Genomic DNA, 26,906 nt, shown 5'->3' on the forward strand with positions numbered 1-26,906 from the left:
TCTAGAGGAGATGAGTGGTAAGGGAGCAGTGAGAAGCTCTAAGGAGGATAAGTGGATATAAGCAGCTCTTTATGAAAACATGGGATATTAACATGCATGAACAAATCAAACCAAACACTCCAGGTATGTTTTTGATGAGGGGAAAATCAAAAAAGTGAATTTTTTCACAATACTCTTGTCTTCATGGATCTTTGCAGCAATACCCCCTGCCCCCTTCCAAACACAGCCATTTTCTTGTAAGATAGAGAGTTCAGTTTTGGTCTTATCTGACCAGAGCACCGTCTTCCATGGATATTGTTATGGATTTCTTCTTGCAAAGATCTCAAAAAAGCCATATTTGTGAAAGTGAACGTCTAATGGTTGTTCTGGTGACAAAACCTAAGCTGTAGATCTCTGTAGCTCTCGCAGGTGAAACAACCCCCCCCAGAATGCCTCACTGATAAATGCCCGACTGTCGCTTCGGGTAGACAGCTACGTCTCGGTGAAACTGCGGCTGTGGCTTACTTGTTCCATTTCAGATGATAGACTGAACAACGTTCTGTGAGATTTTCAGACTTGGCTCATTGTTTTCTAGCTCAGTCCTACTTGTTACTTCAGCGACTCTGTCCTTGACCAGTCTGGTCTGCTCCTTAGTCAAGCAGTTTACAAAATCAAAACAATTTCAGCAAATCGACGTTCTAACCTGCCCTTTCAGTGCATACTGAAAGTAAAACACATCACTGGAATGATCATAGAAATGATTAAATTTGCTGCCTCATTCAAACGCTGCGCATGTCCAATCAATATGATTGACTAAGCATATCTCCAATGCATACAGATTCCAGACTTCTTTGATAAGGAAGTGAGCACAAAAAAAAAAGACATCAGAATGGAGACATCGGTCAATAAACTGACAGATTTCAATCGTATTTTTATTGGAAAAAATATTGAAAACAATGTAAGAATTAAAAACAGAGGCATTGGATAAAATATGGCTAGTACTGAAGCTTAAACTGTGTGTCCACCTCTTAACAGTGCTTTAAATACCAAGCATTGAGATGCCTACGTAGGGTAGCTAAAATAATACATATCACACTTTACTAAATTGAATTTATAAAATGTCACTGTACAATAAAAGGTTCAACAAGTGGCAAATTTATACAAACATACTGTGAAAAGCTCACTTAGTAGGACTATCAAGACAAATTAGTACAATAAAATAAATCTTTTTTCCAATGTTTGGAAAAAAAAGCTGATTTGTGGAAAGAAAAAAAAAAACATGAACGAGAAATACTCTATAATGGAACTTAAATACATAAAAGAAATGTGTATTTTTTAAGGATATTAGTGATAATATGATAAATTCTACTAGTATTTAAAATGCATCCCCTAAACACAGTGGATTGTGCCTCAAAACATTTGGTGATATTTATTTTTTTTTTTTCCTTTCTTTACACAGACTTTTCAAATGAATATATTGTGAAAATAAGTTACAGTTCTATATTACCTACTGTGAATTTTGTGCAAAAAAAAAAAAAAAAAATCATAAAAAATTTACGGTTCGTGCCCCAGCTGAAAAACTATAGTGCAGGGAGTCCGCATTAGTAACTTCCACGCATGGGAGAGAAAAACAGCTTCCATACAAAAAAGGCAAGATGTAAAATATTTATCAACAGTTACAAAAATAGCAACATGAATAAATTAATTTCTTCTACATATTTTTACTGCCCATATCTAACTGGATCTTTTCCAAGAAATGGAAATAGAAGATAATCCTGGCAAACTCAAATCCCTACATCTGAGGCAATGAAGCCCTTTTATACATTGCCATGTGTCCTTCCTCCCAAAACCAACAGTCATACCCGGATCTTGTGCCCCAAGTCCATGCCGCCAGAGTGTTATTGTTTGATAACTTTAGGAAAAATTAGTAGCAGACAATCAGGAAGTAATCTTCAGAAGCAAATAAAAGTGAACGTCCAACCTGTCACTTGTTAAAATCCTTTTTTTAAGCTACAGTGGTGTGGATAGCAGGTTTTTTAGGCATCAAATTGCTGCTTGTGGTGATTTACCAGCTACAATCATGCATCAGGAGGCTCCTCATAGCAGGCTTGCGAGGCTCGTGGTTGGACCATTCTGGGCTTGGATCTGAACTGGAGGGGGGCCGTCCGTCCACTGGAAAACAAACAAATTGTGCAACTGCAGCATTATAACGCGCATCGAAAGCAAAGGATACATTAACGAGGTAAATGTGCAGATTTCACGAAAGGGAAAAACACGGTGAGGCAACAACTGAAGATTATGCACGGGAAAGACTTCCTCAAATCTGCTTTACGTACGCTGATGAGGTTATGCTCAGGGAGGCTGCAGGCCGCAATGTGGTCCTGCAGCAGCTGCTGGGAGAAATTCTGGTGCATCTGTGCAGCCTCGTGGGCATCGATGTTGTTTCCAAGGGCCTTGTTCAAGTCTGCAAAAAATAACAGTGGGGTTTCAGTCTTTCATTCTGAAGCACCAATCCACGATGCGCATCCCTGCTGGGAATGTGCGAGGCTCGCGCTCGTCTTTCTGGAAAGCAAACAATGAAAAGTGAAGTACGGACCTTTCAACAGCGCCGAAGACCAGAGCTGCACAGACATATCAGGGATTTTGCTGGCTAGCTGCATGGCAGGTACAACCATGTTGTTGCTTTCCTAAAGGGAGGAATGATAATAATATATACACATGTAAAAAACACTTTAATTGCTGTAATAATAATAATAATCACCTATTGAACAAAAATACCAATGCTCTTGAATTTACATCGTTTCCACAGATTTAAATGTCTGCTGCTACAATCACGATTGGGAGAAGAGCTTGTAATCATGTTTAGTGAGAAGACTCCTACAAATACTGAATCATTTATTAGATATATTAATATATTCATATTGTGTCCAAGGCTTCAAGCAATTAAAATTTCATTGCCTGGAATACAGGATGTTTAAAAGGGGGAAGGGTTTCTTTCTAAGGATCATTAGATAACTGACCGCTACCACCAGAGGTTTTTTTCTTCTTCTTTTCTTTTTAAATCAGTTTTAGTAATTTGGGTCAGCTGGAACTTAATTCCAATTGATTGCATCCCTACCGTCAAATGAGAGCTTTTTTTTTTTTTTTTTTTTTTACAACCAACACAGACTGAACTTCAGATCACAGAATCCAGCTTTACAAATGCTAATGGGTAAAAATATGTTAAACAAACATAAATGTATCATTTTAATATAGAGTTGTTTTTTTATTTTCAAGTTATTTCGATTTTTTTTATTGTATTGTCTGACTGCTCTTATTATTTTTGCATGCAGCACTTTGGTCTTGTGGGTGTTTATAAGGTGTATATAAATGAAACTGCTTTGGTTATTTCAGAGGCATGTTTTACTGCTCTGGGCAAATGATTGGTCAATCATTTCATTTATATTCGTTTCAAGATTGCAGATTACATTTTGCCGTCTGTTGTGTCAAAGTTTAGACTCAGAAATAAAAAAAAAAGCCAATTCAGTAGTTAGAAACAGCAGGTTTTGCTCACAGCAGACTTAACCAGAGATCTGAACGAAAACATGAAAAAAAAAAAAGTTTATCAGGCTGATGCACTGATGCCTTTAGAATATTTTTGCCAGAAGAGAGATGCACACACTCTTGCAACCTCGCATTGATTGGTTAATGGAAAGACATGCACAGAGAAAGGAAATGGACCATTTTCAGCTTGATTGGCAATTTGGGAACTCGAAAATACGACTCTTTTACGACCAGTGAACGCAACATACCTAAGGTTTGTGTTAGCTGCCGTGGGCGTTGTTTGTGAGCGAATAGATCTCAAAGGTAGCTGTTTTCAGTATCAGTGAAAAGTAATAAAGTAATAAAATATTAACAATATTGTAGAAAGAAAAGTTGGAAGCAAACTGACTTTTAGTAATGAGAGGTTGAAAAGACTTTAAAATGTCATCTTTACTTCATCTTTCTTTGTTCGCAACATTAAAATTCAGCTTTACAGTGACTCCTCTATCATACAGGCTCTTCTCCAATAAAAAATAATTACTGAAAGAACATGAATAAGAAAATTTTATTTGAATGTTTTTCCTCAATCATCTCTGTTATAGTTCTTGAAAAGAAATCAAAATCTGCTGAAATTGGTACCGGCAGGTGAAAACTATATAAAAATATTCTAGAAAAAAATTCTCATTGGTGTATCTCTACTACTGTAGTGCATAAACATGAGGAAATATTTAGTGGAATTGTATTTGTCAATCAGAAACTAGCATAAAACTACTATTAATATTGATTAAAGCAATCTTGACCAATAAATTTGGCCGAGCTCCTTTGCTTTAATCGTTTACACCACCCAAACCGATAAGCTGCATTTTTTTCATTCACTATGCACTCCAAAAGTAAAGGCTCTTGCAAGTCTCATCTAGTTGATTTATTTTAGGTTTGGCTGGCCAGAATAAACCTGCAGTTTTCTGTTCCAGAGGTTAAACATAATTGGATAAAAAGGACAGTCTGACTCTAGGAGGAAAAAAAACAACCCTCAAAAAAACAAGGAAACCACAATGTTCTGTCCTGGTGACCTTGTGCTTCAACCTTATTCACAGTCCAGTTGTTTCATATTAAAAAAAAAGCCGTTTTAGTGCGAGTGTGAACAATGTTTGCTAGGAGTTTGTCTTACTCTGTGGTTGCCCAGTACATAGAAAATGTGGCCCAGCAGAACCAGAGAGCAGGCTGTGAGTCTGTTCAGATCCTCAGCGTTAGACATTTTCAGTGTTTCTCTAAGGAAACGCCTAGAACGGATAAAGAAGCAGCGTGAGCATAAGGTAGAACTTTGCATTTGGGGTTGAAATTTTTGGAGCAGCGAACTTTGAAGTTCTCGTACTTTGCCTCGTTGTAGCGTCCCTGAAAAAAGGACAGGAGTCCCCTTATGTAAAAGGCTGCAGCGCGGAGGCAGTGGGAGCTGAATCAAAACAAAGAGAAAATAGTTTAAGTGTCGACAATTAAACTATCATATAAAATGGTATTTTAATGTAAAATAATACATTAAAGAACTTCTACCTGACTGGGAAATTATGATCCGGGTTTATTCTCTCCAAGAGGCCGTACAGCTGGAAAAGAGATAGAAACATGAGCATGTTAACATGCTTCAAATATTAATGTCTTCGATTCCGATGCATTTTAAACTTTGTTCTTAGAAGAAGAATGTTGTTAGCTTCGCCAGAGTCTGGGGAGCATTGTTTTCTACTGAGTGGGAAGTAAAACAGGACACCTGAAAAGGTTTTTGGTGCCCCCTGGTGGCAAAACAAAACAGAAAAACAATGAAAAGCAACTGCTTTTCAACTGAACTTCACACATTCATGTTACTCTTTAACTGATAAAGACAAGCATTAAAATATTGAGCATCAGTTGATTGGAAGTAGACTATAAGACAAATGCAGTCTACTTTTTTATTATAAAAGTTTGCTATAAAAAAGTAGATTCACCTAATAATAAATACACTGAAATACTCCAACCTAAAAAGCGTAAAATGAATCCTGTTCTCACCTCCTGGTGTCTGTTTCCTTCCCTGATGTACACGCTGGCCAGGTTGGTTACAATGTACGTCCACAGCTCCTGGTGTGTGGTGAGCTGCAACACGAACAGCGACTTGGTGACAAGAACACAGACCAACTACAGCGCGGAAAGGGCGAGACCCAAGCGGTGGCAGCGTTGATGTGAAATCCCAACACACTCACCCGCAACGCTGTGGTAAACTGTGCTTCTGCGTTGTCCATACAGTTCACTGAGATGCAGTACAGACCCTGGGAGGTGACAGTCAGACGAAAGTTATTTGAAGGGATTTTGAATAATTTTCCATTTTAAAATTCAAGTTTAAGCAATTATCCAGGTTTGCAAAATTTCTTTAATATTCTAGGAATTTGAGGATAAAACATTCACCTAGTTGGGTAATCTGTAAATTACAGATTCACGAAACAACACACCTGTTTGTCAATGTTTTAAAGGACTACTACGAAGCCAAACCAAGCATTTTTTTATACCATATTTAACCAAACTTGGCAAATTATCAAATCAAATTCCTTATTTTCAAAGCTGTGTAGGAACCTTGCCACTGGATTAAAAACATAAAATACTCTAGTGTTAGTAGCCCTTCTTTTGTCTATAACCTTGGTAAATAACCCGACACTTTGTGTATTATGACATTTTCCTCCCTTAGTTTGAAAACTTTTCTTTGAGTTCTAGAAAATGTAAAATTTTAATTACAAAAAAAATTAAAAGCTCTACAATTTCACATTCTCCAGACAAAAAAGAACTCCTTTAAAATTGGATTTTTTTCTTTCTTTGCAGGCGAGTATGTTCCATAATATCTACAAGTCTTTCACTTTAATTTTATCTGGAGGGACACAACTATTCCTTCAAATGTTTTCACACACAGCATAACTTAACCATAATAAATATGGAGCTACTTTCAGTTAATAATAAGCTATGGGTTTCTTTTGCAAAGTTTAATCGCACCACTGCAAGAACAGTCATTACCGACCTAAACAAATGTTTAACAAAGAAGCTGCAGAGCGTCTCAAAATGCTACACAACTCAAGTGATGACTCGGAAAGTAATTTGGTGCCCCACAGAAAAATGATTCAGGTAAATATGTACAGCTGTGTTACTGAGAAAGGTGATTTCTCTGGAATGGAGATCATTTGACAAGTTGAGACACTCCGCTCCTCAACTACTCAGACTTGCAGTGTGCTAAAAAGAAATGCATTTTCATTACCGGGTCTGACCTTGTGGGTTGGTGGTTGCGAACTTTACAAAGATGAACTGCGGTGGCCACTAAGACAGACAGGCTAAATAGAAATTATTTACTAAAGCTGGCAGTAGGCCAGTCTTTGACGAGCCATGTCTTCGGTAATTGCAGTGCGTCTATTTGATTTCTATCAATTCATATTTTTGAAAATAGTGCAGAAGTATGAGACATGCTCAATCAGAGTGGAGTTTGTGAATTCTGCTTGTTGCTACATTAGTAACAATCAAGCCGTGGCCATTTTGATAGTTTACATTGGCCATCTGCTCTGCACTTCTCCACTTTCAGAGCAACTTTACAGCAATGGCTGATACTATGCCTGTTTAATGCTCGGCTGATTTTCAATCTTTTATCTACTTCAGGAACTTACTAGCTAAGCCTAAAGCATACTGATGCACTATTTTCCTACAATAATCTACTGTTCAGAGCTTCAGAAAGCAGGTACAATGCCCAGCCCTCTGCAGGACATCTCCGGTTTTCTCTGTCCTCTGTGCGATAAACAACTTTTCTGACTGGCTCAGGCACGTCTATCATTAACCCCTTCTGACCAGTCTTGTACCTGAATTACATATTGAATTGTTGGTAACCCTCTTATGAGTCCAAAATGCCAAATTGGTCACCAAATTAGGATTATTACTGGAATATTAGAAAGAGACTTTGTAGACTTTTCACTTTTAGAAAAACACAACCAGCAATATTGTTTTGATTCAAAATACTCACTAATAGTGTGTGTAGTTGAGCAGCATGGTTGTTGAATAACCTGGGGGACTGTTGGCACAGTTGACAAACCTGTGAAATCTAAACAGAGAGACAAATGTTCATCAAAGATGCAAATTCTGTTTTGACACAGCTTGAACACAAACTTTAAGTGATGTTAAAAATGTCTAATGTCAACTTTAACCTTTGTGACGTACTTGGAAAAACAAACTGAAATCTTTCAAAGAGACAAACAAACTGAAATAATGTGTTTGGATTTAGTTGCTTTTGGGTAGGACTCAATCAAAGTGGAACGTCTTCATACTTCGAATCTGTCAAGACAGTGAAGGCATCTCCTGTGCTTCTCCAGTCCTCAACAGACCAGTGGTTGGGAAATTCACAATGACGTTCACACAGCAGGTAAATGCAACCCAAAACCAATTTATTTTTGCCCATATGTGACCCATGTTTGATTTTTTTCATGGTCTCAACAGCCCAGTTCCAATCCTTTTACCAAAATAATCATTTTAAAAAATGGTTCCGTTTCAATATGTGGAACTAAATTGGATGTGTATCAGATAGTTGTCTGCAGTATGAACGGCCTTATTGTATCATAGTTTTCTACCAGAAGAAGCCAGAAGCAGTAAATCTGGATTAGATGTGCTTTCCTTCTCTTGGCTTCCTCTGTCTTGTTATGATCTTGGGAATATGCTGTCTGCTCCCATTGTTCGATAACATAAAAATCAATCCATAGACAGCGGCATCCATTATTACTCCTGTAAAGAGTGTGCTGCTGTGTGACGTAAACATTCTTCTTCTGTCCACGCATGTCACTCAAACCGTTCACGCATAAGACAGATTGGGGTCTCTGTGTGAACGTAGCCTTACTCTTCTTGTGGTGACCCATTATTCTGCTGATTTCAACGAATAGAATCATTATATATAAAATAACTATTTGGAGGTAATCATAGCCAGCTGAAATTACTCCTATGTATTTTGAGTTCAGATGTACTGGTTAATTCTCAGCACAGTCTTCATTATGGTGTCCAACCACATTATTTTATTTCCCCTTGTTTTTAATTTCCTTTTAAAATGTTTCAGTTTGTTTATAAAGGTGAGATTTTCTGGTTATAAGCTGGAAAAGCTTAAAACTTCTTTAAGTCACAAAGAACTAACTGAGCTTTGAATGTTCCATATGAGCTTTTTTTAAGATGGCACGTATTTAAATATAAACTGCAGGGGTGGTGACAGGAATAGAAACGATGTACCTCCTGTAATGCCGTGGCCTTGTGGCCCGTGACGAGTCGGCACATGATGATGTGCTCCAGCAGAATGACTTGGAAGGTGGACAGGATGGGGCTGCAGTCCAACACTGACATAAACCGATTAGTGGTAAAAGAAGCACTGTTTAGTGATTTCTGGACAGTTAACAGAGCAAAGCTGATGAAGTTAGCCACGGCGTAACACTCAAAAACTCACTTTTGAGTTTCTCCAGTTGCATAAGAGCCTTGTCTGTGTACTTCTGGGCTTTCTCCAAATAGCCCGCCTGCATGGAGTGCATGACTGTCACCTGGAAAATGAAAACAAACAACAAAAAAAAGCATTTCTGATTAAATGTTTTAAATATTTTTTAATTAATGTTTGTACAGGTTTGACTATTGCTCGATGCTTCTGCTGTAACTAAGCACAAACTATTCACTCCATGTGTTAGAGGTAATTATTACTTCCCATTTCATTGTAAAGCACTAAGATTGATTTCCTATGGAGCATGAATGACAAACTGGAGGAGAAATTTGTTGCAAGCAGAATGTTTTGCACACTTTGCTTAGAATTCAAAATGTTTGTCGGAGCCACAGGTAGTCAAAACATGACCACACAAGAACTGATTTACTGCTGTTATTAATTCCTTAGAGGTATGCCAATACAGGTTTTAGCTAGCTGACGGTTTATATTTTTCTTTTAGGTCTGAGCAGCTGATTCCAATTTTGACCAACTAGAATTTTTCAAAGGAGATTGATCTAAAAGGGCGTAAAATTTGTCTTATGTATAACACGTATGCAAAAAACAAACTGCATAACATGCTAGACTCTATGTATGTGTGCACATTCTTGCAACAGTATAAAACCCAATTATTTTTGCCTTAGTCGTCCTCTGAATGCTGCTGGGTGTGTACTTTAAATGCAGCGGTACTAAGTACCTACTAAGTAGGGCTGAATTTTGAGTTTTCGTATTAAACTGTTGTTTGGTGTCAACCACACAGAGAAACCAAAACAACCGATAGGAGCTTTTGAGTCACAGAGAAAAAGAAAGGAAGAAAGAAAATCAGCATTACCAGATATACGAGGACACACATGTGCTCCTTGGGCAGCCAGTGGAAGAGGTCAGCTGGGTTGGTGGGTAAAATCTCATCATCTTGGAGTGTAGAGATAGTCTGAATGCACTGCTGCAGCTGCTTCAGACACGGCTTCACGCTTTTTACCTGACAAGAAAAAAAAACAACAAAAAAAAACAATGTAGCCACTCGTGTCAACTTTGACGCGTCCATCCTCATCCCGCTTTAGAAATAAAAAAAGAACTTTGCTAATCAACTATTTCCCTAATAATAGGAAACCCATGCAGGGGAGGTTTCCTACCTGTCCAGCATCCAGGTAGTGTGTGACTTGTAATACCAGGAAGAAGACTCTCAGTGATTCCTTCTGGATGGGGTTTCCCTGCCAGTTTTCTACTATAGTTCCACACAGTGTGAGAAGAGGATGCACCTCGCCAAGCTTCCTCTCCATTAGCAGCAACTGGAAGGTTGGAAAACATCCCCAGGTCAAAACAAATTACTACAATATTTAACACTGTGTCTCCTCATGGCAGATGTAGAAATAAAAAAAAAGACAGGAAGACATGAAGATAAAACTTAGCAACAGAGAAGAGAAAAATAGAAAGATAAAACTTACCATGCCTTTACTAAGAAGAAACAAAGCCCTAAAAGATGCAAAAAGTAAAATTAAGTCAATTTTCACATCAAATTATTACAAATAAATACACTGTAATTTTAATTATTAGACACAAATCTCAATTAAAAAGAGTTCCAAGCAAAAATAAAAGGCTTATTTTGTAAGAAAGCAGGATATTTGTAATCTTAGTACATTTAAAATTTTAATCAATTTACTGAATTGTTTACAGTGGAAGCTTGCTCAGCAATAAAGCAGTACCTTCATTTTCCACACATTTTGGTTGCGCCTTCTATGTTGTAAAAATCTATATAGTATGTTATATTTATTTAAGTTTTACATAGTCACATTTAAAAATCTATTTGCATCAGCTTCACATACATTAAAAATAAGACCTTAAAACAGCTTGAAAAGGTTTCCCCCTTAATTATTTAGTGTGCAATAGCCAATACATAACAGATTCAGCTGAAGCGAATCACACAAGTAAAGCTGTCGGCATTACAGCAAAGAGTTATTTTTCGTCAGGATGCCATTTTGGTTTAGGCATCCTATAATTTTTTCCCCCCCATGTCATCCGGGTAACACTTTAAACAAAAACTACAAATGACAGAAATGTTTACCTGGTATATTCTGAACCCACAACTCGGGCATACTCAGCACCAACTCCCAGAAGGTCACATGCTGACACCAAGTCTTTCTCCAGAGTATGAAGTTGCTGAAAGAGATAAGAAAAGAACTTTAACAACTCAATACAGGCAACTATTACGTTTCAAACAACTAGAATTCAAATGCAGCAGGTCTAACTCTGTTCTCCAACTTAAACAAAAGAAATAATAAAAATGATGAAGCAAGAATAAATGTGACAATTGTAATATTCCCTGGCCCTGATCAGTGACAGGCAGGTCAGACACAATTAGTGAATGCACCAAAACACAGGTGCTAACAGGTCACACTGACAACAACAACAACAGTTGTTAAGAGAAAAAGAGTAAGCTATTTTTTGAGTCTGTGACATTCTTAAAAATAATGCTAGTGGAATCACATATTGGTAAGACACATCCACAGAGCAAATCATAGTTTGTATTTAAGTTCATATAAGTTAGTTTTATATTTCTGTAAAGTCCTATTTAACTGCAGAGGTATGTAACCCACCGCGCACACAGTGTGACACTGTCTCATTTGATAATGGGAATAATTAATGGCAACCCCCCCACCAAAAAAACATTACTGATGGCTTTTTTTGGATTCACCATGAATTAATGTTGTATTATTTTGTGGTGTAGAGACAGTTTGGTATTTTCAAACCATTCTTGTGAAAACCATCGTTTTAGTTTATGTAAACTAACTTATGTAAACTTGTGTGTTGTTGCACACAAATAAATGTATTAAAAATCTAATTAAAATTAGTCTATGTAATTATTTTTTTTAACCAAATTGCAACACATTAACACATCCGGTGAAACTTTTTTATAGCTTAGCAAGCGTTAGGTATATTACTGCCGCCTACTGGGTTGGAGGTTGAACATGAGTAACAACTGTGGGCCAGAAATGTGGCAACTGAGAAAGGTACAACTAAATATGTGATTTTAAATTTTATTTTTGGAGTACTTACTTTGTTAAGTGCATATGTAAGTAATATAAATATTTTTATGTTAGGACGGATCAATTTGCTATTTATAATGAACCAGCAAAAGTAGAATCAGACTACCAGCTGCATTGGCATGTCAAATCCTTGGAAAAACAAACCAACAAAAAAAATGGTGATAAGAAATCGGCCACAAAATCTGCGATCAGTGCATCTTCAGTAGGAAAACTTTAATACCACTGAAGTAATACATACCGCTAACTGGAACAGCAGTCTGCAGTGCCAGTATGGTGTTTGCTGGGAAATCTGGATGGCTTTACGCAGCAGGGGCTTTGCAGAGTCCACCAAATTCTGAAAATGTATTACATATGGGCAGTTAGCAGGTCATACTAACACACCCCCTCAAACATCAGAATCATTTGTGAATGTCTTTGAAAAGCACAAATATGGCTCGACTCTTATTTCTGTTACCATAATAGCATTTTAGTAAGTCTTCATATGTTTTACCTGTTGGCAAAATAGTTCCGACAGAATACTCGCAGCTTCAAATTTGACATCTTCGAACTGAGGAAGTTGTTGAGATATAAACCACTGCAAGAAAGGAGACAAAATATTGTCAGCCAATATTCTGGGCGTAAATATTTGAGCAGCAGTTTATTTGGTAAAACCCAGCGAGTGAGCGTAAAGTGGCTGAACCGGATTAAAACAACGACACACTTCATATCAAAATTATTTGAACACGTATCAGAACCTCTGTACTAATGTAACCTTCTTGGATGAATAGCTATTTAAACACTTCCGCCGTTCGGTGTTTTCACTGCCCGCGGCCTACACTCCCTCCGCTTCTCTGCGACATCCCCGCTCTTTCCCAGATCAAACGCCCCTCACCGCTTTCTCTAGGTGGCTGCGGGCCAGCTCGCTGTTCTTGGTGTGATGGTAGAGGACCGAGCCCAGCTGGAGATGCGTCCGAGCTTCGATCCTCTGCGGGGGCTTGAACTGAAACACGGCCTGTAGACAGTGTACGCACAGCCGTATTTTGGGTGGACTGGAGGTTCGGAAATGTTCCGCAAAGCCGAGGAGGGCGAGGTACCAACGCTCCGGGGCCTCTACGTTTGACGCCATTTTCCCAGACAACAACAAGTTTTTCAGCGCTACGGCCAGAGCCGCGGGTTGCCAGGTTGGGCTAAACAGAGCAGACTACGATCGAAGTGGCTTTTTCCAGCTCCAAACTGTGAAGAAAAACTTTAGTTGTGTCCTTTTTTTGTCATTTCAATAAAAAAAATAGGTCAGGAAATAGTCAAATCCAATTTTATTATGAAAATATTTATCTTATTTAATACGCCTAACTATCAATCAATCAATCAATCAAATTTTATTTGTATAGCACATTTCAGCAGCAAGACATTTCAAAGTGCTTTACATCATTACAAACACAGAAACACAATGCAATATAGAATCAATAATCAAAACAAAGCATTAAGTCAAGTTCCATCCATAAATTTGTAATTGATTACATTTCAAATACAATTCTAAACAGGTGGGTTTTTAGTTGAGATTTAAAAGAAGTCAGTGTTTCAGCTGTTTGAATTTACTATTACTATTTTAACAATATTCCCCAATGTTTATGTTCCAATAGAAATAGAAAAGATGCTCTAAGCCCGTTTTCCAGGGGAGATTTTTTTGTAAGAAACAAATTGTGTTATTTTATTTATTCTGAATTGAGGGTTGTACTAAATTAATAAAACGTGATATTGAGATGTTTTTCGGATTGCAATGATAAATTTGCACAAGAATGCCTTCCTCTTGTGCATGCATGTAAGTATTAATATACATACTGTATTTCTTTATATGTGTATAGCAAAAACAAAATGGCTATACAAGATGGCTGTATCTTGTAAATATTGCTCTTGTCCTTTCTTACTCCTGTAGTCCTTACTTACCAAGTGTTTTTGTTATATATTTTAGTTTGCTGTTTCTGACTGTATCCTTATTACTATGCAACCTTTGGAAAGCAAAGTAAAATTCTTTGTACCCATAAACTTGGCACATAAGGTTATTCTGATGTTAATGACATCAAATGCAATTAATCTATGTTTTCCTAATTTTTTTCAGCGTTATATTTTTAAGGTTTAGTGCCAGAAAGTGAAAATCTGTACAATTGCTCTAATACATTTTTGACAAGTAAAGTATTGATGCATGGCACCTAAAATATTACATTATACAGCCTTGCAGTCATTTATGATTTCATTATTGCATGTATTTGCATGCAATAATGACTGGGATTAAGCATAAAGTGCAGTTTTGTTTGATGTTCTTTATGTGATTGTGTTCTGTAGATCCTAAAGGTAAAAAAGTAAAAACTTCTTCCAAAAATTCAAAGAGTTTGCCAAGTTATCCATAGGTTTACTTTGTAAAAGGCAGAGGTTTTGTGTGGTGATTAACTCTGCAAGTACTGAAGCTATACTCTGTCCAAAAAATGGGTGCTAGGTTAATTGGTCTCTAAAAATTGTCTTTTAAGTATGCTGTGTGTGTGCACAGCTGTTTGTCCAGCTTATCTCTGTGTTGCCCTGTGCTGACTGGTGACCTCTCCAGGGTGTACCCTGCCTCTCATCCAATGATTGTTAGAGGTAGGCACCAGCCTGCCCTTGACCCTGCAAGGGTGAGAGGGTTTGGATAGTGGATGGAGGTTCTCATTTAGCTCTTTCCAAAGTTTGACCCCAGAAAGGGAAACACACATACACACACACAGGTAGGTAACTAGATGGGAGCACAAAATGGTGAAAATATTGCAAGTAAGAAGTATTAAGAAAGAAAAAAGAAAGAGAAAAATATTGCAAAAAAATATTTTATGAATATAACGCTTACCTGATTTTTCAAAACAAAATGAGATAATACGGAAAACGAAAACAAACGGTTAATTAAAAGATCGCTATGATTGCGTAATATATACTTGGCAACCCAATGTTGAACATACTCTCGCGAGACTTTGGCTATTCGACACTATTTGCTCTTGGGTATTGTAGTCCAAAACAGTGAAATACGCCGTGTTCTCGTTCGCTCGGGGCTCGAGAGTCCAGAATAATCTTTCTGTGCACAGAGCAGGAGAGAGGAGGGGGAGAGGGAACACCTCCGAGATGAACGTTGCCTGACTCACGTCCCCTTACAAGCAAACTGCGCGCTCTATTGACACTTTTCTTCGACTCAACTTGAGGAAAGACGTCAACAACGAGAGGAGACGTGGGGACACATCGCGGCGCGTGTTGCTGTGCAACTTAAAAGCGCGAGTGACGAGCCTTCTGCCAACAAACAGGAGATGTGCAGTACGAGCTGCAGCACGGCAGAGCATTGTAGGATTTCACGCGTCGACTATTCGTAAACACGGACTGCTCTGGGACAGTCAAGGTAAGCGTTCATGCGGGTATTAATAATGAAAACAGATTTCACTGCAGAAAGGAGGAGTGTCTGTTTATTTTATTTATTTTATTTATTTATTGGACAGCTGTGGCTCGCAGTTCATTTATTTTACACGCGCCTACTAAGGTCTTGTATGGTTTATTTAAATAACAACCAGGGCACATATAATCACTTAAGCAACGTCGTTATGAATTTGGCTTTATGTAGACAAACCAATGTTGGGTTTTTTTTTATCCTCCGTACTGTGACACACTTTGTTTACAAGGCAGACTATTCGTGTGGGAACATGGGCGTGAGAGAATGCACGTACTCGTGTTCTGGTATAGAGGAACTATATAGCGAGGAGGATGTTGCCTTGAAACGGGAGTTTGGGAGTGTTTTAACCCAATGTATGACATTTTCACTTGCAGCTGTGGGGTTTTGTCCAGAAAGAGCACCTCGGGTGTGTGACAAGCCTTGGTAATATAAGAAGGGGGCACCAATGGCCCACCGTGTGCACGAGCACCTCCAGGGCCGCATGCCTGGGGCCCAAACTACTGTGCTGACCCTCCCGCCGTCCAGCCAAGCAAAGGTGAGCGTGCTGGGTGTCTGAGCCAGTGAGAATAAGCAAAGGGAAAACAATATTAAAACGTGACCAGACAGGTTGCGGCAGATGGGTGTGGAAAGGCATTTAAAATGCAGTGTTTTTACAGAAGAGATGGCTGGAAGTTCTCTGCACAAATCTGAATTAATCCTCTTCTGAAGTGTTAAACAGGAAGGTTGACGATGTCACAACAGTATATTCAAATAAAGTGTAAAAATTACCAAAAAAGATAAGTTTGATTTAAAAAAGAAAATCAAAAAAAAAAAATCACAAATGTATATTAAAAGCGATTAAGAATGGAAAAAGCCACTATATGTTGCCTCTCATACCATAGTCTTCTTTATGGTGGTGTTTATGTGACGTTCAGTGTCTCCTTGCTGGTTCTAAACATCCAACATCAGAACAGTACTGCTGCTGTAAATAGAAGGATGATGCCAACTAATGCTCAGCTGTCCATGTCCATAAAAATACACATTCACGAGTTGGACTTAAAAGAAACCCGTAAACGCACATGCATCTTTTCTTGTAGAAATGCAAGTTAAATGCATTTCTACATTTAACTTGTCTTTGTTGACGTGTCCCTGGTTCTCCACACCCTTCTTTTTTTCTGTTTTGTCACCTTTGTGTTTTTATTTCTTTAGAGATGCGTACACCACACCTGGCCCAGGCAGTAAAATGAACAATTATAAAATAGATTATGAAGCAGGAGGAATGCCAGCTCTAAATTCACAGTACTGTTGGTTCTTTGAATCAAAAATAAGTCATATGATGGAATAGTTCCAAGAATATGAATTACAAATTCAAGCTTTTAAAGTGTTCAGTTTTTCTGTTGCTGGATATGAAACGTCTTTGTTTATCATGCCAAATCCTTCCGCTATCAGTCAGCGAGTGTTTATTGAGTTCAGCTGGCCTACTTTAGGACTGCTTCCATGATCACACAGGGCAGGGCTCATGTTCTAAGAAACTTGGGGCAGTCTTATCTCATGTGATTCTCAGTTTCCGTGTCCCGTCATTCACGTGCATGTTGTAGCTTTTTCATTTTTTTTTGCCCTAACACTGAGCTGACAAATTTATGTGGGAGCATTTCCATTGATCAGCATTCCACATAAAGCACAAACATAGATAAGACATACCATAGCTTTTGTTTTATTATTTCATATATACAGTATATTATATATTATATTGCTTTTTATGTTTATGTTGCAAAACACTGTCTCGCTAGCTCACAAATGTGCGAAAATGTCTCCACACAGGACCTAAGACCCAGATTGACCCCTCTGGACTCTTTGCTGTGTGGTGCATTTGCTGGAGCTGTGGCCAAAACTGTCATTGCACCTCTGGACCGCACCAAGATCATTTTTCAAGGCAAGACATACTCTCAAGTCTAAGGTTTCTTTCCAGATATAGACGAGGAAATGTGCTTGCCTACAAAAAGGCCACACTTGGACATTTTACGCTTTCCTGTAGACTGAACTAATGTTTTGTATCCGTACCAGAGTTTACACCCCAACTGTTCTTGACTAATCCTCTTAGTAGATGTTTAGCCTACATGAGACGGTGTGTCTCAACCCTGTGGTTCACTGTGTCTCTTGTTGTTTTTCAGTGTCTTCGAAGAGATTCTCGGCAAAGGTGAGTTTATTTATCTCACCTATCTGCAGAACAGGAACTGATAAGACACAGATTTTCACCACTTCATGTGCACCTGCAGTGATAAGCAGGGCAATTGACTGCTCAAGTGCAAAACATACTGAAAGTTCTGAACTCCTGCGTCACTGTTTATACACACTGGAAGTTTATTTTTCAAGAATATTTTCTAAAATGTTAAAAATAGTTACATTTGAAGCAATAAGTAACAGTTTAAAAATTCATAATGAAAGAGTGAATGCTTCTTTTTCTTCACTTCTTTACTTATCTGGCCTTACAAAAGTGTTAACATTTGTACCTTTTGTACAAATTTGTGTTTGAATGTATTCTTTTGGTATTTAATGTGAAAAATATACATAAGGTGTTGGATAATTCTGAATTTATCCATCCAAAAAGGATGGATAAATTTAAGAAGTATTTACAAATAAAAATGTCAAAACTGCTGTTTTAATTTCCGATTTTTTTTTAACAACTTTGCACATCTAGAAACTCAAAAGTAGCTCAGCTTGAATCACTTTGTCCTGACGTTGTTTTTGGGCAAAACTGTTTGTGACCACATGTTAACAAAGGTTTTTTACAAGCCTTATTATGTAATGCCAAAATGTCAGACATGCTAAGCGGATAACACGTTGAACATTACGGTGTGCTGCAGGAGGCCTTCAGGGTGATCTACTGCACGTACATGAAGGATGGATTCCTCAGTCTGTGGAGGGGGAACTCTGCCACCATGGTGCGGGTCATGCCCTACGCTGCCATCCAGTTTTGTTCACACGAGCAATACAAGAAACTCCTGGGGGGCTACTATGGCTTCCAGGGCAAGTGAGTAAAGACTTAAAGTATTTCTCATTGGGATATTTTCATGTTTTAAGTCTTTGGAAAAACACATGATTGCGCAAACTTTGTGAAAACATACGTCTTTAGCTGAGTCAGCATGACTGTAGCAACCTGGATGTTAGCATTTAGCTAGCATGTTTGTAGCTGTGTGGGATTTACTTTATGTTCTTTTAAGTGTGCTTACAGTCAACTGCTTTTTATTTCAGAGCGCTGCCTCCTTTCCCACGGCTACTGGCGGGCTCTCTGGCCGGTACAACCGCCGCCATGCTAACTTACCCCTTGGACATGGTCCGAGCCAGGATGGCTGTCACCGCTAAAGAAATGTAAGGACCTACAGAGTTAAGCTCATCTAGCAGGGGAACCAGTTGGCAAATTTGTCCGATTTTAAAATGATCAGTTAATCATTTCTGGAAAAAGAAAAAAACATATACATGGCCTGTATACTGAACACCGTTCAGTATACAGGCCATGTCTGACAGGGTTAGTTATGTTAAGGACCAAAATGAAGCATTCAGATTATCAGCATTCATGATAATCTGAATGCTGGAAGTTTAGGATCATATGGTGTACCCTTTCTCAAATAATGTCTGGTTTGTTAGTTATTTTGAACCAAGTTTCTTTATCACATAATTATATTTTTTGAGTCATTAATTTTTTAAGCTTTTGGTTTAGAACTACAGTCAGCATTTATTGACTCTGTATATAAAATGGTCAAAATGGTTCTGTGTTCTGCAGATTTCCTCCATCTAGGGACACTTCATTTCATTTACGTCTTTCTTTTAAAGGAGTTGGATTTTTTCTGTAGCTTTGAAGTGATCACCATTTGTAGACTTCCAGAGTTTATGATGTAATCAGATAATTAATAGCTTAATTAAACATAAAGTAAGTCATGCATTCAGTCCTGTATATCTTTAGAAAAATGTTGAAAGGTCCACATAAATCTGGTAAAACTACTGTTAAAAGCTCCGTTTTAAAGTTTACTACAAAGTCAAATTCAGAATTTGAGTTTTAATTTGAACTTTCACTCTTTGACTTTCAGTCTGGTGAAAAGAGGAGTTAATAACTCTCTCTTTACTAACCAGACTATGTTGGGGTTGTCTCTGTTAAATATGATGTGGGTGGTCTGTCCTCATCATACTGTCTATCACTTTGAACGTAGAATCCTGTACTGGCACCAGTAAAGACTTTTCTTACTCTTGATTAATGCTTATGTCATCCTCACATAAAAATACCGTGCTAGTCTTTGCAGTTGTTGTGACCTTGCACTCAACAGAAAACTTATTTCTCAAATTTATTTCTGTTTGTCTTTTACAGGTACAGTAACATCATGCATGTCTTTGTACGCATCTCCCAAGAAGAAGGTGTAAAGACGCTGTATAAAGGTTTCACTCCTACCATCTTGGGCGTTATCCCATATGCAGGGATCACATTTTTTACCTACGAGACCCTCAAAAAGCTCCACGCGGGTACTCACCATTTCTCTGTCTTTGCATGTTTGGTTTTGATTAATTACAGTAAAATTGGTAGATAACAGTCAGTTCCAACCCTGCCATCTGTTTTACCTTAGATAAGACGAAGCGATCTCATCCTTACCCTTACGAGCGCTTGGCATTTGGAGCCTGCGCGGGCCTGATTGGACAGTCGGCTTCGTACCCTCTGGATGTGGTGCGCCGGCGCATGCAGACAGCCGGCGTGATCGGCTCCTCCTACACTACCATCCTGGGGACCATGCGCGAGATCGTGAAGCAGGAAGGCATCAGGCGTGGACTGTACAAAGGCCTGAGCATGAACTGGGTGAAAGGACCCATCGCAGTGGGAATTAGCTTCACCACATTTGACGTTATGCACAACCTGCTGCTGAAGCTGCACCAGATGGACTACTCCATCCACTGAGCCAGCAGGGTGCTGAAGAACTGTAACAGAGGGAAAGTACAGATGCGACCTACACAAGGAAAGGGAGCCGAGTCCGCTTTGTGGCTGTGACGAGTCTCTGCTCTGTGCAGGACCGTCCCACAGCTCACTCCTGTTTCCTACGGAGGATGTCAGAGACGCGAATAAGCCGGCAGGAGGTCTGTTCTGCATGGATACGCATTATCACAAGCTTGGCCTAATGCAAAGGGATCTCTAGCTTTGCATAAAGGCACAAACAAAAAATATAGTTTTTACTATCATGGAATGGTTAAAACATGTCTGAGAAACATGGTACCACTAGAATGATAGATGGCAAAGGAGTTAAATCGCACTTTATCAGAATTTCCCTTCAGTTGATCCTACTTAATCAAAAACAAATCAGTTTTTTTCCATTGGTTTCCTTTTGCCTTTTTTGTGCAAGAAACAATATTTTAAATATTTTTTGAGATTTTTTTTTTCCTATGGCAAAGTATGTGATGATACAGGGTTACTAAAGACAGATTTATCAGGTTTAAATTTTATGATGGTGCCAGTGTGGATTTTATTTCCCATTGAAAGGAAAACAATTGATTGTGACTATTACATTTTCACTTACCCATCCATCCAACACTGTGTAACTCCATTTGTATCTTAGATGATCATAAGTGTTGCTAATCAAACTTATTACAAACAAAAACGTATGAATATGAAAGACTTTCGTCTGTATGGAAAATTATTGCGATTTAAGCATTTCAAAAAAATGTTTTATAATTTTCTTTGCTCACATTGTTGTATAGATTTTCTTAAAGCTGTCACTTGATTGTATGGCATGTCTTTTTTCCAGTCATAATTTGTATGTGTCTGGAGAAGAAAATCGTGCTTATTGCCACATTTCAGAGGGATTTTTTGCCCAAAGATGTTTACAGTATGATGACCGTGCAATAAACTGCTTATTCACAACATTGAGCAATGTCGTGTTTTGTCCACTAGATGGAGATGTTTGATAAAAGAAGATAATATTGACATAAACAGCAAGGGGACGTATCAATTAAACAAAAGGGGAAGAAATTTAAATTTTTAATATTTTTAAAAACGTCAGAATTTTCAGTCGGTTGGAAGATTTAATTTCTTTCATAAAGCAGAGCACTTTTTTTTCTTTTTAGAGAGTACTTATTTACTTTTGTCCCAATGTTCCATTTTACTAATTATTATAATTTTATGACACCTAAAATATGGCCTCAGCTTGTATAAGAAAATATATATATTTTTGATAATCGTTCAGATTTAAAACGTACTTGGAAATGTTTTCCATCTCCATGGTTTCTCCTTTGTCACTAGATGGCGGGAGGGAGCAGCTCCACCCGCTCGTGCAACCCGGTACCATTAACGAGCTCATTTGCATGGCCTGAACTTGACCTTATGTCTGCCCATTGAAAACAGTTCTACAGTTATTTCTCTCACATCATTGATTACATTTTATTTAACGTTTCCTGCATTACTTAAACTATGTCTGTGTTACTAAAGCAGCTTTAACCTTAACTGTGAATCACAAAGAAATATGTTCAGCTTACTGTAATTTTTCTTTGCAATCATGTTGTAGCACCACACCAGTTACCATATTTAAACAAAGCAACGTTCTTTTTTTTGCAGATCTATATTTATTGATCTTCAAAATCTGCACCATATATATATATATATATATATATATATATATATGTACATTAACTTAGCTGTTAAATTCCAGTTTTCACTCAATTAGCAGATACAAACCTTAAATTTTTTCTTCTTTTTTTCCTTTCTTCTTCACCACTCAGTGTGCTTCAGCTGTGAGAGCATTGAACTCTGTGTGTGTGTGTGTGTGTGTGTGTATGCCCAGTCTGCTGCTTTGTTGATTTTTATCAACCGAAACACCTTCTTTGGTGGTTGAATGTCGTCTCTCCTGAACTCCAGAACTCAGAATGGAGGGGAAATACCGTCGTACCCCTCAGTCTCGCCATCTTCCCCGCCTTCTTGACCTTGACTGTGAATCATGGGATACCCCTGCCAACCTACCAGCCTGGCTTTGCAACAATCGAAACAATGCGACTGGCTGGATGATGTGGTCGAATGGTGGGTGCCTGCGAGAGCGAGGAGGAGGTACAGGAGGAGGATGGGGGCCTGAAACGATGTTTCTTGAAGGCGCCGTTGCCATAGGTAACCTGGATCTGTGCCAACGGAGGCGAGAGGACCATTTGCATGTATTCAAATCTTGCATGAATGATTCACTTTGAAGCCCCCTTTGGAGTGTGAGCAGACAATAGCCGCTCGCGCTTACACACACAGATGCACAGAACAAAATGCTCACCAGAAAAAGAAATATCTTTTACATAAACACACACACACACACGCCCACACACCCCCACACCCACGCACGCATACCCCCACACACATCACCCAGACTCAGGCTTGAAGGGTGTGAGAAAGGTGAGGAGGTTATTGTGGGAGGTACGCATGAATAAAGCCTCTCTTGGAGGTGTGTTTGATCCTTAAACGTTTAGATAGTAACTGTTGCAGCAACATTTTTCTGCATGTATTTGCTGGCAATTCAAAGCACAGAAGATGAGATCTTTCTCACACCAAACACTGGAGTGTGTAGAGACTTAGTACCTTGCTGTAATTTCTTCTGGAAATAACACTAATTCTAATAATTATTTTTGTAATAAATTCATAATAAATTACATATTAAATAAACAATAAAATATACTATTAGTAAAGTGAACAGACCTTGTATAGGTTACAACATAAAATGCAGCTCTATAAATCATTTACTGTAATGATACTTTAAATGACAATACAGTGCAAATCAAAATCCTCACTAATGCTGCCGTTAATAAACACAGCGCCACTGCTGCTATTTATCAATATTATTATCTACACTTCTCCAAGGCAGTTTTTGATTATGGGTGGTGTGTTTTGTTCTTTGTCTTTTGCCCAGGACGATATGGAAAGAGGGAACAACTATGGTAAATGAGCAAAGAAAGATAAATAAAGCTGCCATTTTTCCGAGTTGTCGAAGAGACTGGGATACGTACGACTGACTACTTCAAATCCTTAATTACTTAGGCCTCGTGTTTTTAGAGCTGAAATACATTACTCTACTAAAAATTTATTAAATAAATAAATAAATGGAAATTATTATTCTATTTGTGAGCATAGTAGAAACACATTTTTCTGCTTTCTTGGCATTGGGACCACCCAGAGAGAGAAGCTGAGGTAAGTAAATGAGCTGCTTCTTGGGGCCCCCAGTCTGGCAGAGGTTGGGGGTTCAAGAGCACTTGACCTCTGATGCAACATATAACTCTCAAAGCCTCAAATTTGTTGTCACTTTTAAAAGAGAAATGTAATTAATTCAGTATACCGACAAAATGCCAGATTTTACTACATAAAAGACGGAACACCTGACAAATATAGTAGCACAGAGGAAAATGTTCATTGTTTGATTAAATAGTTATTAATTATGATGGGCCTGTATTTATATTGATGGTTTGTTTACTGCTTTTTATCAGTGGAAAATTTACAACATGGAGTGTATAAATACTGACCTAATTTTTCAACAGTGATTAGAGGAGCTTTAAAATGAAGTTTTATTGCCATTGACGTAGAAATGGGGAATTTAGACAGTGACTATGAGAATCTGCTAATATTTATCTAGATTCGAGATAACTTTATGTCAGACCAGTGTATTTTAGTTCCTAATGTTTTCATAAATTCCATAATATTTATTTTTTTTTCCCTAAAATGATTTTGCTTTGAAACGTGTTTAGCTGTGCACTGGTTTGGAAAGACGAGCGCTCACCCAGGACACATTACATGCAAGAGCTGCCACCGACAGCGCAGCTGCTGTACATATTTTTTCACTGTAACTGTGCTGTAAACCCCTCTCCAGTAACTTACCGGCACATAGCTTTCAAGGAAGTTACAGCTACATTTACAAGGTAATTTTTGCAGGAAATAAGACACATCTGTTATTTGATCTGCGGTAAACCGATGTACTCGGATGCGAAGATGCTCCGACTTCTTGTGGTGCCCTGCAGAAGCCAGGCTGGCTGGTTGCCATGCACTTTGAAGGTCTGCTCTGCATCAGCCTCCCAAGCAGCAGCCTCAGAGGAAGCTTATCATAAATTCAGAGGTATTAAAATGCCTCCGAGGGAGTTTTATCAAACACAAAGGGAGCCTGTAAACGTTTCCCTATAAAATACCTCTAAAAAAATCCCCACAAAACAGATGAGTAAATTCCTAATTGTGCTTCTGTGACCCTAAACCCATAAGCTACAGTCTTTCTCTGCATACATGATGATATTTACAAGTGCTGTAGGACCCCTCGCGCGGCGACCCTCTCTCTCCTCTCTCCTCCACCTTCTCGGTCTTGTTAATTTTATAAGATCCAGCATATTGCCACTTATCGGTTGGCAGCGTTGTAAAAGCTCTGAGGTCAGTGCATTACTGAGCTGCTGGGCTCCTCTCTTCCATTAGAGGGAGTGTTCAGACTGCACTGGCCTTCACTCAATCAAACGCTAGCTCCAAGTGCAAGAGGGAGGGCACACACTAACACACACATACAAATGGAGACTCCTTCTATCCTTGCTTTGGAAACTATAGTGTGCATAAATCTCTGCACATTAATCTCAGCATCTACACATGCACACACACACACACACGCATAAAACCGTGTGTGTGCGCTTGCTAGCTTTTCTCACTTTTTCAAGCCTGGAGGCGGTTAACGTCTTCATTTGCATGTGGTCTTTTTGCATTAAAAGAGGGTAAATGTATAGGTTGCCGTGTGTTCGTGCTGCACCTGACATTTTCACCACTTGGCATTTTAAACAGATTTTAACACCCAATGAGCTGCGGCGTCCACCAGTCTGTCGATCAGGTGAATCAGATGGGAGGCGCAGGCCACAGCAAGCAGCAAAAAGGAGAAACAGGGCGAAGTGCTGATTTAAGAACACGTGTCGGAATAGAAATGTGTGGCTGGATGTTTGTTTTCTTTGTTGAAACGTGCAGTGGCGTAATTATTCATTTCAACCTGGCAGTGAATAAGGTCAAATCATTGCCTCTTTTTGCCTGAGAGTGAAAATTCAGGGTGTGAAAAAAATAAGTTAATGCAGACAGTTTTTTTTTTTAAATGTACAGCTGTCTTTCTTTTCTTTGTACTTCTCGATTTTTTTTACTGCATTGAAACCTTATGTTTTGACTTTTTATAAGTAAAGGACAACTTAGTAGTGTTCTGCATTATATCTTCTACTATAAAAAAAATCCCAACATTTTTTCTATGTATTTTTACAGTACTGGGACATCCTGTCCTGCCGTCTCACTGAGCGTGTTTCCATAAGTAAACACGTCCATGGACGGTGGGTGGGAGTGCGGTGGGTGGACAGCCGAAGAAGAGCAGTTTGCATGAGAATAGCCAGGGTCCTGTGAACCTTCTGCTCCCTGTGTCCACATTCAATGGCATTACTGCAGCTAGCATGACAAACTAGACTCCAAGTTCTCGGACTTTTTAATCCAGCTCCCCCAAATCCCCCCCCCCCCCCCCCCCCCCCCCACCTCCTACCCCTCTGATCCCGACCAACCCCCAACATAACAAATCCTGTGCATGCACACAGAAACATTCACAGTTACAGCATCCTTTATTTCATTTCTGTCTCTTTAATAAAATAAACTGGAGGGCAGATTAATTAATAGCAGCATTCTCTTTCAGTTTGACAGCAAACTAGATCAGCTTTCGTTCAAAAACATACATCAGTGAATCTGAATGTCATGAAATAGCAATTCAGTGAAAATCATTCGTGGTCATTTTCAAAAAATGAGATTAAGCGTCTCGATGAGGCTCGTTTGTCAGATTAAAAGTACCTTTTGAAAATAACTTTTAAGCAGATATTATACCTACTTTTCTTTAAGCCCAAGTTTCTGTATCAAAATGTTTTTTTCATTGGTCTGAAGTATTATTCTAATCTTAAATGATGCGTTTTGATCAGCTGTAGGTGGAGAATTATCACAGTTTACAGAATTGAAGGCTTGAAAACAATAAGTGTGTAATTAATTTATATAATGTGTTTCACTCAGTGAATTGAGTTACTGAAATAAATGAACTATTTAATTATATTCTAATTCATTGAATATGACTGTATATTGTAAGATAAAAATAAGATAGTAAAATATTCAGTATTTACTTCTGGTAATTTTAATGATTATAGCTTAAAGTTATTTAACTATTTTTTTTTTCATTCTTAAATTTGAATGTTACATAAAGCTGTTTCGTAATATAGATGCGTTATGGTATGGCAATGTTATGAATGATAAAATAATGGGAAATGTTGCTGTATAGCAGACTTTCACTGACACTATCCATGAGGAGTGTAAGCCAAACACGGTCACCACGAAAGAAGTATTCAAGCATTAGCTGGAAAGTTAAGTGGAAGGAAAAAGTGTGGTGCACAAAATACAAACCACGACCTTAGCAGGACTGTGAACAGAGCCTATTCA

General features: G+C 38.3%; 2 protein-coding genes across 2 annotated transcripts; one reads left to right on the plus strand and one right to left on the minus strand.

Moving 5' to 3' along the window:
• Nucleotides 1–881: 881 nt before the first annotated feature.
• Nucleotides 882–13,189, minus strand: mau2 (MAU2 sister chromatid cohesion factor). The gene is made up of 18 exons (XM_005795586.2): nt 12,905–13,189; nt 12,524–12,607; nt 12,272–12,367; nt 11,052–11,146; nt 10,435–10,462; nt 10,123–10,278; nt 9,822–9,968; nt 8,969–9,059; nt 8,758–8,861; nt 7,514–7,591; nt 5,727–5,792; nt 5,536–5,619; nt 5,050–5,099; nt 4,874–4,951; nt 4,670–4,781; nt 2,576–2,666; nt 2,316–2,443; nt 882–2,151 (listed from the first exon to the last, which is right to left on the minus strand). Exons 1-18 carry the CDS (start codon nt 13,136–13,138, stop codon nt 2,077–2,079), a joined length of 1,797 nt encoding a protein of 598 aa, XP_005795643.1. The 5' UTR covers nt 13,139–13,189; the 3' UTR covers nt 882–2,076.
• A 1,874-nt stretch (nt 13,190–15,063) lies between these two features.
• LOC102229206 (mitochondrial coenzyme A transporter SLC25A42-like) lies at nt 15,064–21,347 on the plus strand. The gene is made up of 8 exons (XM_005795703.2): nt 15,064–15,418; nt 15,841–16,001; nt 17,267–17,378; nt 17,617–17,642; nt 18,310–18,476; nt 18,698–18,814; nt 19,806–19,957; nt 20,059–21,347. The coding sequence occupies exons 2-8, from the start codon at nt 15,912–15,914 to the stop codon at nt 20,382–20,384; spliced, it is 990 nt and encodes a 329-aa protein (XP_005795760.1). The 5' UTR covers nt 15,064–15,418; nt 15,841–15,911; the 3' UTR covers nt 20,385–21,347.
• Nucleotides 21,348–26,906: the final 5,559 nt, after the last annotated feature.

Source organism: Xiphophorus maculatus, chromosome 9 (genome assembly GCF_002775205.1).
Source record: "Xiphophorus maculatus strain JP 163 A chromosome 9, X_maculatus-5.0-male, whole genome shotgun sequence".
Lineage (NCBI taxonomy): Eukaryota > Metazoa > Chordata > Actinopteri > Cyprinodontiformes > Poeciliidae > Xiphophorus > Xiphophorus maculatus.